Raw genomic sequence first — 11,479 nt, forward strand, 5'->3', positions numbered from 1 at the left:
CATGGCATGTCTCACACAAACCTGGTCGTATGTCATATGTCAGCTCACTTTCTGCTGGCTGCCACTTGACTATCAATCATAGCCACAGTAATTGCCCACACATCACCCTTGATGAAAGATAGTGACTATAGGGAGTGGTGAGATATGTGGGATGATGTTGTGACCATACTCTCAGTTTGGATGAGAAATGATCCTTGCTCTAGAGTTGCCACCAGCTAAGGAAAAAAGTTAAGGAACTTGTGTCCCATTAATGTTTTAAACAAATTGGCTAATTTGCATATTGGAAAAGAATCTGCATACAGTCAGAAACTTCAGCTTTAAAAACATGTGAGTGTGGATTTAGTAGTGATGGAGTCATCATCCTGTTTCATCCTTGTGGGGGTGAATAGCACTGTCCCCCCACACTCTTCATCCTGCCCACTCTTTTGTGCATCCCTCCCCTGCGAGGTGGCCAGAGAAATCCCACAGTCACTGAGCTGGTAGGCTGGGAGCAGCAGGGAAAAGAGAACAGAATGTTTTTAAAAGGATGTTGCAAAATTGGAGAGGGTGTAGAAAGGAGCCACAAAATTTAATCAAGGGCTGGAGAAATGTTAATCTACCCAAGAGAGGCATAACAAGTACCCCTGGCTGGAAGCCAGATCCAGACAAATTCAAATGAGAACTAGTGGGGGTTCAAATAAACAAGAAGCTAAACCAAACCATGTAACTGTGGCTCTTTGATAAGGATCCTATGCGTGACAAATTGGAAACTAACAGTAATTAAATTGTGAGATCCCTGAATGAGGCTAGTGGGCTTGTTTAGTCAAGAATCTGTGGTCCTGTTCTAACTCAAATGTTTTGATTGCCAATTAACTCAAATTAATCAATTCACTTGTAAATGCTAGTCTAGATACTCCACCAATGTTTATTCCACCACACATGCGCTTAAGGTTTGGTCAAAGGCCCCATACAAAGTGGGAAGCATGGAAGAAGTCAACAAGGTGGGAAGTAGAGAAAAAACCAAATGGGAGGGCAACACAACATTCTTGGCAGATCAGAGATAGGGGATGCAACAACAAACAAGATGCAAACCAGGGTGGAGCTGTGCAGGATGCTGAAGGATAACATCTGGGGTCAGACCCTCTGTTGGCGTATATGGGCACAGCTCCATTGAAATAAACAGTTTGCACCAAAGGCGGATCACCGAAAGAATTTGTGTGCTGGAATAAACCTATGTGGATCTGTTTAACACACAACCTTGCACTGGTTTCAGTGCAACTTTATGAATGGGCATTCTACATCAATTTAAACCAGGTTTACAAATAAATAAATAATACAAATGGAGAGAGAGAATGGTTCAGTGGCTAGGGTGTTAGCCAGAGGCCAGAGTTCCATTTTCTGCTCCACAACAAACTTCCTGTGCGACCTTGGGCATGTCATGTAGCCTTTCTGTGCTTCAATTCCACATCTATAAAGTGGGGATAATACCACTGCCCTACCTCACAGGGGGGATGTGAAGATAAATACACTAAAATGATTCCAAGGTACTCAGATACTACAGGAATAGCCACATAAGTACCTAAGACAAAGAGAGCATGCACTTGTTATATTAGATCAGGCTTTTTAATTTTAAAAGATCATCTATAGAAAACCACATAGCAACTTATAAACACTCTATATTCATGATGATCAGCTCTTTCAGAATACATCACATTATTCATATTGACCCAGACTTTAAGTGCAGACAGAATCTGCACTTATAGGACAAGATATTCTACTTTTGAGAAGTTTCTGATCAGAATTGATTATTTAAACAATATACATTTATCACTGTATTTGAGTTGATAGGAGACAATAAAGAAATGCAAATGTTAGCCTCATATTAATTATTTTCATAATTAGCAAAGGAAACGGATTTTTAATAAATTAAATACACTGGCATCCTTTTAAAAGCCTTTTAATGTGCATTTCCCCAAAATGTAGTCCTAGAACTGGAAGAGAAGGAAAAAGAGCTTTCATAGAATCATAGAAGTAAGGACTGGAAGGAACCTCAAAAGGTCATCTAGTTTTAGTCCAGTCCCCTGCATTCAAAGCAGGACTAAGTAATAACTAGACCGTTCTAGCCAGGTGTTTGTCTAACCACTCTGATAGCCTGAATGACTTACAGAAAGAAGAATAATGGTTGAGAAGTGGGAATGGGGGAAAATGAGGGCGGGGGGGGTGCACACAGCCCATGGCATGAGGGGGAGAATACAGAACCCTGGTATGGGGGTGTGACCTCAAAACCCCTCAATGCCAATTGGCAAAGGGGTTATAAACAGGTTTGGGCAAGTTTGAAAATTTCAACCTTACCCTCTGCTTCTGTTTCTCTCTTTAAGGGCTTGTCTGCAGTAGGAAAAAAAGTGTACTTTGAACATATCAATAAATGTTGCAATCCTAGTGCAGCGAAAGCTAGCTGTAGTTATAACACCTGTCAGCTGGTCAAGGTACAAACACGAGTGGGACAGCTACACTTGCCTTTTTCCTGCTTGGTTGATCTTGTGAAGGCAGGGCCGGATTAATTAATAGGCAAGTAGGCACGTGTGTAGGGCCCAAATTCATAAGGTGGGGCAAACCTAAGCAGTTCTGTGAGCCCATGTGCCAGGTTACGATGGCACTCACTCAAATTTGGCCTTACTTGCTCCTCCATCGTAACAGAAGGGCAGCCAGGCCAAACCTGAGCAGTGCTGTGACCCTGTGGTCACCAAGGGCCCAGTGATGGAGTAACCCTGCCCTGTGTGAAGGCCTTACACTCAACTTGACATTTCTCTATCTGTATCACAACAACTTTTGAATGCCATATCCAATCAATTCTAAAATTTCAAGGACTATTCTAGGTTTCAGAGTAGCAGCCGTGTTAGTCTGTATCCGCAAAAAGAGAAAGAGTACTTGGACTATTCTAGGTTTCAGAGTAGCAGCCGTGTTAGTCTGTATTCGCAAAAAGAAAAGGAGTACTTGTGGCACCTTAGAGACTAACAAATTTATTAGAGCATAAGCTTCGATGAAGTGAGCTGTAGCTCACGAAAGCTTATGCTCTAATAGATTTGTTAGTCTCTAAGGTGCCACAAGTACTCCTTTTCTCTGTGGACTATTCTAGGCATCATTGGTCAAAATTCTATTGGTTGGGGGGGGGGAAATAGAAAATCAAAAGGGGCAAATGGGAGACACATAAAGCCCTGCCAGCTCTTTAGCACAGCCACAGACTCAAACACCTCTGCAATTGTCTAGAGCTCAAACAGTTGGCGGATGGCTGTAACTGTTTCTAGTATAACAATACCCATTTCTCTTAACTCTACCCATCCTCCTCATAGAGTTCAACATGGCTGTGACATTGGACCCGATAATGCTTTATAGAAATATGCTTATGAATGTAAATATGATATACTTGGAATATGTTTTATGCTACATATGCCATGTAACCTATCTTTGCAAAGGTTATGTTCTACTGAATGTATTCATCCTATTCATATGTATGTATCATTTTTATATCTGAAGTTATGAGTGTTGGCTCTATGCTTGTATTTAAAGTGTTTGCTGTAGGAAGCATCTAAGGCAAATCTGGTCAACACAGTGTGAAGGGGTTATTCAAGTAATTGGGAGTACTTGGCTAACAATGGACCTTGATAGATGCCAATCCACATCTGAGCTTTCCTGGGAACATTCAAACTAGCATGTGGACAATGGTGTTGGCCTGTAAAGAACTGAGTCATGCATGGACATGTGACTTGCCCATGTGACTCCAAAACTCCATCTTGTAGCTGTAATTCTACACAGGGAAGGAGAGGAGTTTCCACCCACAAGAGAGAGGCTATATAAGCCCCTGGAAAACCTCTCCATTTTGTCTTCAGCTGATTCAAGAGATAACCTTGCCACCCCAAAGAGATGCCTGAAAGAAACTGGAACAAAGGACAGTAACTACAGGGGTGTGAGTGATTGCTGGACCCAGACTAAGAGGAAGTCTAGTCTGTAATAGAAGTGTATTGAAACATCTCTGAGGGTGAGATTTACCTGCATTTAGTTTCTTACTGTATTAGGTTTAGACTTGCATGTTTTATTTTATTTTGCTTGATAATTCACTTTGTTCTGTCTGTTATTACTTGGAACCACTTAAATCCTACTTTTTATATTTAATAAAATCACTTTTTACTTATTAATTAACCCAGAGCAAGTATTAATTCCTGGGGGAGCAAACAGCTGTGCATATCTCTAGTGTTATAGAGGGCGAACAATTTATGAGTTTACCCTGTATAAAGCTTATACAGGGTAAAACGGATTTATTTGGGGTTTGGATCCCATTGGGAATTGGGTATCTGGGTTTTGGAGACAGGAGCACTTCTTAAACTGTTTTCAGTTAAGCCTGAAGCTTTTGTGGGATGTGGTTCAGACCTGTGTCTGTGTTTGTAGCAGGCTAGCGAGTCTGGCACAACCAGGCAAGGCACTGAAGTCGCAAGCTGCCAGGGAAAATGGGCTCAGAAGTAGTTCTAGCACATCAGGTGGCAGTGCCCAAGGAGGTTTCTGTGACCCAACCCGTCACAATGGTGACATCCGGAATTACTTAGCCCCCCAGACAGAAAGAAGAATAATGGTTGGAGCAAAGTGGGAATGGCAGGAAATGGGGGTGTGCACACAACCTTTGGCATGAGGTGGAGAATAGAGAACTCTGGTATAAGGATGTGACCCTAAAACCCCTCAATACCAACTGGCAATGGGCTTACAAGCAGATTCTGATCCTGGTATGTACACTCTGGCTCACCAAAGAGTGTCATGGAAGATCTTAAATGAAAGCAGGGTCAAGCTGGCCGTTAATATCGTTGTGAAATGCATGTGCAGAGACTATGTAAAGAGTTAAGTGTATATTATCAAAATATGTTTTAAAGGCAGGGTTGACAAACATTTTCTGGGATATTTATTTACCTGTCTCCCTGTTGAGATATAAATTAAGCATTGTGTCCTTCACAATGTGTCTCCCATCATCCATCTAGGCTGAACACAGATGAAGGATTGTAGGAACTTTAGAAAGGAACTAACAGCTAGAGACTCGCAGCAGAGGACAAGAACCTTTGTCCTAAAATACACTTCTAAGGCATGGGGGAGTGTATATGGGGAACAAAGAAGACCTTGGCATCCTACAACTAGGATGTAAACAAACAGCATGTTTATGTTTTTGAAAACTGGATCACAACCAGGCGTGGTTGAAATGCTGCAAACGACATTTAGGGTGAGATAAACTTACTTAGATTGGAGGTTAGCCTGGCAAGTTAAGTTTAGCCTTTAGAAAGCAAATTAGACTTTCTGGCAGAGGCGATGGGGGCGGGGGGCATACGGGGTCACACACACACCCCAGATTGCTCAGTCACATAGTTTGGCCAGGCCCCCTCCCTACAGAGCAGCTGAGCCAGGGAGCTGCATCAAGTAGGGAGAGGCAGAGGCAGGAGTGGAGGAACAGCTGGAAGCTGCTCAGAGGGGCTGCTTTAACTCCGCAGAGAGGCAGGGCTGCTTTCCATATGAGGCAGGGCTAGTCTTGACTTGAGCTGTTCCTGGCTTGTGCCCCACCACTGCCAGCAGGCACAGAGTCATCTATGCTTCCTGTGGTATTAAGTGCTGATAATCCGCTGGATCAAACGAGCTGGTGTCATCGCTGGCCCCTTGGGGACAGCAGACCTCGTGTTACTGTGCATGTTCAGTGGCTAAGGGGCTGGGCACCACAGGGGAACACGGCGAAGGACTGGGGTGCACCTACTGGTAACTTGCAACACAAAGTGAGGGCTGCATAGCCCAGCGGAGAGTGCTTGGGTAGCTAACAGAAAGCAGAGGTCAGGGAGCTGGCAAGTCTCTCTCTCACTGGAGGAGGGAGGGGGAGGGTAATAAGGTGACTCACATTGCTGGGATCCCCAGAAATCATCACAGGGGGCATGGGGTGAATGGGGAACACAGAACCCCTGGCAGGATGCAGATTAGAAAACCCTGGTATGGAGGGAGGGGAAATGGGGAATATGGGTGGTAAAGGGGGGAATTGGGGCACACACAGATCCCTTGCCATGGGGGTGGAGAATGGGGGACCCTGGAATTGGGGAAGAGGGGCACGCAAAGCCCCTGGCATGAGGGGAAGGTGGGAATGGAGGGAGTTTGGAATGGGGTACACAGTATTCATAGTATAGGAAAGGAAATAATGGGGAGCATAGAGGAGAGTGTGGGTGCACACAGATCCTTTGCCATGGGGAGAGAATGGAGGACCCTGGAAAAGGGAGAGGGGAGCATGGGGGTGGAGCACACATCCTCTGTTGTAGAGAGATTGGGAGAAGCTGGTATGGTGAAGTAGGAGGCACACAGAGCTCCAGCCATGGAGGGGAATGGAGGGAATTAGGAGATGGGGTGCACACAGAGCCACTGTGGCAGGAGGAGAGAATGGGGGACCCTGGTATGGGAGGAGGGGGAACTGAGATTCACAGAACCTCTAGCATGGGGGAGGTTGTGGGGAGTTGTAGGGTGTCCCTGACAAAGAAGGGCATAGGTGGGTGCACAGAAGGAGCTTGTGTGGGGAAGGGAGAGGAGCCCCACTGACCGGCGACCCCACTGATCAGCTCCTCCCTCTCCCTCCCAGCACCTCCCACCCGCTGGTGTTCAGCGGCATGCAGGAGGCACTTGGGGAAGGGGGCAGAGCGAGGGCGGGGTATGCTTTGGGAAGTGTGTGGAATGGGGTGGGAAGAAGCAGGGTGGCGGCAGGAAGAGTTAGGGCAGGGATGGAGTCTTAGGGGAAGGCATGGAGTGGGAACAGGGCCTGGGAAGGAGCAGGGATCAAGCACCCCCAAGGAAAATAGAAAGTTGGCGCCTCTGTCAGGGGCAGCCCTGGGAGCATAGGTGCAGTCTTCTGCTCGCGTCGGTGAGTGCTGAACCCCCCTCTACTCATGGCTACACCCTGACTCTACCTCTGCCCTCAATCCTATACTCGTGTCTGTATGTATACTGATATTTTAACTAATACTCTCTCTCTCTCTCTCTTTTCTTTTTTAATAAATGTTATCTTAGTTAAGAAGACTTGGCTGTAAGCATGTATTTGGGTAAGATCTGATATATTCATTAAGATGGGAGGTAATGTGTTCGTTCCTTTGGGATTGGTAGAGCTTTCTTATATGATGAATAAGATTTTCAGTAATCGTCATCATATTTAACTTGGGTGTCTGGGTGGAGGCCTAAGGCTGGGTTGCTTTAAGGGAACTGTGTTGTTGGCTAAATCTGGGTAACCAGTAAAGTATTATAGAAGCTGTTTTTTGCTGTCTTGGTAAATCTAAGTACTGGAATATCCACCAGTTTGGGGGATTGTCTGCCCCATTCTTTGCGGTTTGCCCTAATTGGGTAATCTTGGTGTGGCTCCTCTGGGACTCCAATCACAGTGGCATAGTCTGGCTAGGATACACATTACCACAGGTTAATTGGGTTTTTGGATCAGAACCACACGCTTGTAAAAAATTAATTTTGATATTGGAGAGTTTAAAGGTTAAAAATCAGTTATAATGAGTGACCCACCGTCATATGAAGATCTTGATAGAAAAAGCCTGGAAGAATTGTGCTCACAGAGGGGGTTGTCTTTTAAGAAAAAGGCCCCAGAGCAAGAACTGAAAAATCTGTTAATGGCCAGTGATCAGAAAAACAAGCTGCAGTTTGAACATGAACAAACCATGGCAGATCTTTGATTGCAGGAAAAGCAAAAGATAGCTGATATGGAAAGAGAACCTAGAGAAAGGATCGCTAAAATGGAACAAGAAGCTGCTGAAAGAGAAAGAGGAGAAAGAGAAAGAGCTGCCCACCTAAGGCATATGGAACAGCTAGCTGCTGAGGAGAAGGCTCACCAGATGGAACAAGAATCTGCCAGACTTCAGCTCCAAGTCTTGGAAGAGCAGAAAAAGCTGCCACAGCCTAGAAATCAATCCCCTCATGACAACAAAAACTGGAAAAAAATTTGTCCCATTTACAAAGATACTGAAGACCTCGATTTCAGAGTAGCAGCCGTGTTAGTCTGTATTCGCAAAAAGAAAAGGAGTACTTGTGGCACCTTAGAGACTAACAAATTTGTTAGTCTCTAAGGTGCCACAAGTACTCCTTTTCTTTTTGAAGACATCGAGGAATTTCTATCTATCTTTCAACGTCTATGTGAAATTCACCATATCCCAGAAGTGCAGTGCATGCCTGTCCTGCTGACCAGATTGACTGTGAAAGCTAGGGAAGTGTTCAATGAAATGGGTATGGATGAAGCTTTGAATTATATAAAATATAAAGATACTGTGTTAAAACATTTCAAGGTTATCTCTGAAACGTACAGGTTGAAATTTAGAAATTTTAAAATGTAAAATGTGCTCATAATCTGTTAGGTTTTGTCAGGAAGTGGATTACTGGTGAGAAAGATTGGGGTAATTTTGAACAATTAATGCAATTAATTATCCTTGAACAGATGTTAAATTTGGTGCCAGATGAGGTCCAGGCTGCTATATGTGATAAAAAGCCCAGTTCTGTCTTGCATGCTGCTGAAATTGCAGATGAATTTGTGCAGAATCAAAGTCATGAAAGAAATAAGTCCCTCAGAAAGAATAATCACTATTCACCCCGGTTTAAAAGGAAGGAAGAGTTTAAAAATAAAACTAACCCCAACTCTCATAAAAAAGCTCATGGAAGCCCAGAACAGAAAAATTCATATTCTAATGAAAGACAAGTGGTATGTCATTTGTCATCAAACCAGTGTCCAAATGTAAAAAATAAACCAGCAAACCCAGTAAATGCTAATCCATTTATTCCAAACACAGAGGCAAACCAAACAGAGCCCAGTGCTGCTGCCTTGTGTGCAAATGCTATTACTATTGTCTCTGACGGACTTGACCTTAAAATTCATATTAAAGCTAACTATGGGAATAATAATACAGAGTTTATTAGCAGTGCAGAAGTTAATGGAATAAGGTGTATGGCATGGAGGAACACCACAGCAGATATTACTTTGGTTAAAGCAAGTCTTGTCAGGGAGGAAGATTATTTGCCAAGTGAAAGTGTAACTGTTGTAGCATTATCTGAATATTTTGTAAGAATGCCTTTGGCTAAAATCCACCTTAAGTGGAAGGGATTTGACGGCACTATGATTGCAGATAACTTAAAGGAGGCTTGTTTGTTAACTAATATTGAAAGTGAACAGTTAGTGTGTCAGGTTCAATAGGAAGGCTGGATTCCTGGCTTTACACAGCAGAGCAGCCTTGTAAACAGACTCCTGGACTCTTTGGATATGTTTTATCACCTCTAAGTAAGCTCTGAGGCACCTAATGCCTTATGGATGCAAAAATTCAGTTGTTGAAAAGCAGAACTGTAGTTCAGACATGATGATAGAAAATGGTTGTGACTCTTTAAGGTGTGGTGTCCATGCAAACTACCTAGCTGACAAGGGAGGAACAAAGTTGCCCATAGCTGCTGGCAATAAGAACATAGCCAGCCAGACCATAGATTATGGTATACCAGAAAGCTCAAATTTCAACCCTCTAAAAAGGGAAAAGAATTCCTGAAAGGCAAAGTGCCTTTACAAACTTGCTTCACTCATCTCTAAAAAAACAAAGCCCAAAGGATGTGGTTAAACTAAAAGCCTATGTCAAGGAAAACCCTGAGGTAAACGAAAAGCTACAAAGACTCAAAAGGGGTATTGAACAAACCCACCTAAAAATGGTCTATCTAAACAAAAGGTTTGGCATAACAAAACTGGTTGTGGATGTACACTTGTAATAGATTTAATGTTATTGTTAATATTAATGCTCATGTTAACTCTTGTAATTAATTCATTGCTGAAGATGATGAGTTCTAAGAGTTGTTTCATTGACCTCAATGGGAGTTCTGCATATGGAAGGCGTATAGAAACAGGCCCTATTATTTACAAGACCATGTTTATCATCTCAATACATATTACTGTAAAGCCACAGGCTGATCATGAATGATTTGTTAACCACTATAAGCTCTGTTTCCTTTTGCTAATTGTGCTATTCCCTTCCTTTAGGTGTTCAATATGTTTCCCTTCCTTTGGTTCCTACCAGGAAATCACAAGACTGTCTTTAATAATCTGGAAGAACTGTACTCCTTTATTCAGCAGACTTTCATCAAACACCTGAAGCAATTAGATCCCAATGACCAGAGAAGTTTCATTGATACCTTTCTCATCAGGCAGCAGGAGGTACTGATGGGGTAGGGGGCTGGTTAATGCAGATTTTCCCTGATTGCCAATATTCTTTAAACTTTAACAGAGAGTTTTGTACTTGCAGGAAATATCTAATCCCAATTCCCATTTCAAAAATGAGAATTTGCAAAGCCTGGTGAGTAATCTGTTCAGGGCTGGGATGGAAACAACTTCCACCACACTCCGCTGGGGCCTTTTGCTTATGATGAAATACCCAGCCATTCAGAGTAAGATTTCTGAGCCCTTCTGACTGTTCATCACTTCTCTTACTCTGCTCTGTATGTATTGAGTGTGCTTTTGTACAAACTATGTCCATACGCATACAGACACAACAGTCCTCACCCATGTTCAAATGCAAGACCTCTGGTATGATGTCATCCCTCGCAGTAGGGAGAAGACAGACTCAGCTATCATGAAAGTAAAATGTTAGGCAAAAAGATTCCTTTCCCCAAGAATCAGGCAAGCACAGACAATACTGAAGGGGGTTTATTTACAGTACCGGGAAGACTGACAAGCAGCTTCAAAGATATGGTGCCATAGTGGCCCGTTATATACATTCTCTTATCAATTCATTTGCATTTATCTGTACATACAGAGACAGACATTGTTACAAGTCAAGAGAGAACCCTGAACAAAAATAAAAATAAAAACAGTATGTACATTAGGAGGTCATCCTAATTGCATCAAATGTTTATGGCTACCTTGCGGGGGAAGGAGGCGGGGTGGGGTGGAGGTATAGGGATGAGTGCTTACAGACATCCAGTGCGTTATGGGCGGGCATTGACCATATAAGCACCTGCTTTCACTCTCTTAATTGTTCAGAAAAAGTCCAAGAGATCGAAAGAGTTATAGGATCTGCCCAGCTTCGTTATGAACATCGGACACAAATGCCATATACGGACACAGTCATCCATGAAATTCAGAGGTTTGCTAATATCTTGCCAATGAGCTTAGCTCATGAGACTATTGAGGATGTCAGATTTAATGGCTATGTTATTCCTAAAGTAAGTTTTTAAGAGGGACTTTAATTACCAGGACTTTCAAACTCACCAATTAAAACAGAATAAAAATGGATTATTTAAATTCCTCCAGAAAAGAAATCACATGACCTCATGCACATAAACATCATGATGGTCAGTCGGGATTGAACCTGGGGCCTTCAGCATCAACAGTACTAGCCCATCTAACTGCAGCTAAAGGAGTTACTCTGATAGATCTTGACAAGGTAGTAGGACCTTCTCCTCACTAGAGCTAGCACAACCCTAG

The 11,479-nt window shown here is 43.0% G+C and overlaps 1 protein-coding gene across 1 annotated transcript; it reads left to right on the forward strand.

Annotated features, from left to right (window-relative positions):
* Positions 1-962: 962 nt before the first annotated feature.
* On the forward strand, positions 963-11,244 carry LOC119852624 (cytochrome P450 2B4-like). The gene is made up of 4 exons (XM_038394021.2): positions 963-980; positions 10,037-10,210; positions 10,299-10,440; positions 11,036-11,244. The coding sequence occupies exons 1-4, from the start codon at positions 963-965 to the stop codon at positions 11,227-11,229; spliced, it is 528 nt and encodes a 175-aa protein (XP_038249949.2). The 3' UTR covers positions 11,230-11,244.
* The last annotated feature ends 235 nt before the right edge of the window (positions 11,245-11,479 follow it).

This window comes from Dermochelys coriacea, chromosome 3 (assembly GCF_009764565.3).
Source record: "Dermochelys coriacea isolate rDerCor1 chromosome 3, rDerCor1.pri.v4, whole genome shotgun sequence".
NCBI classification, from domain to species: Eukaryota; Metazoa; Chordata; order Testudines; family Dermochelyidae; genus Dermochelys; species Dermochelys coriacea.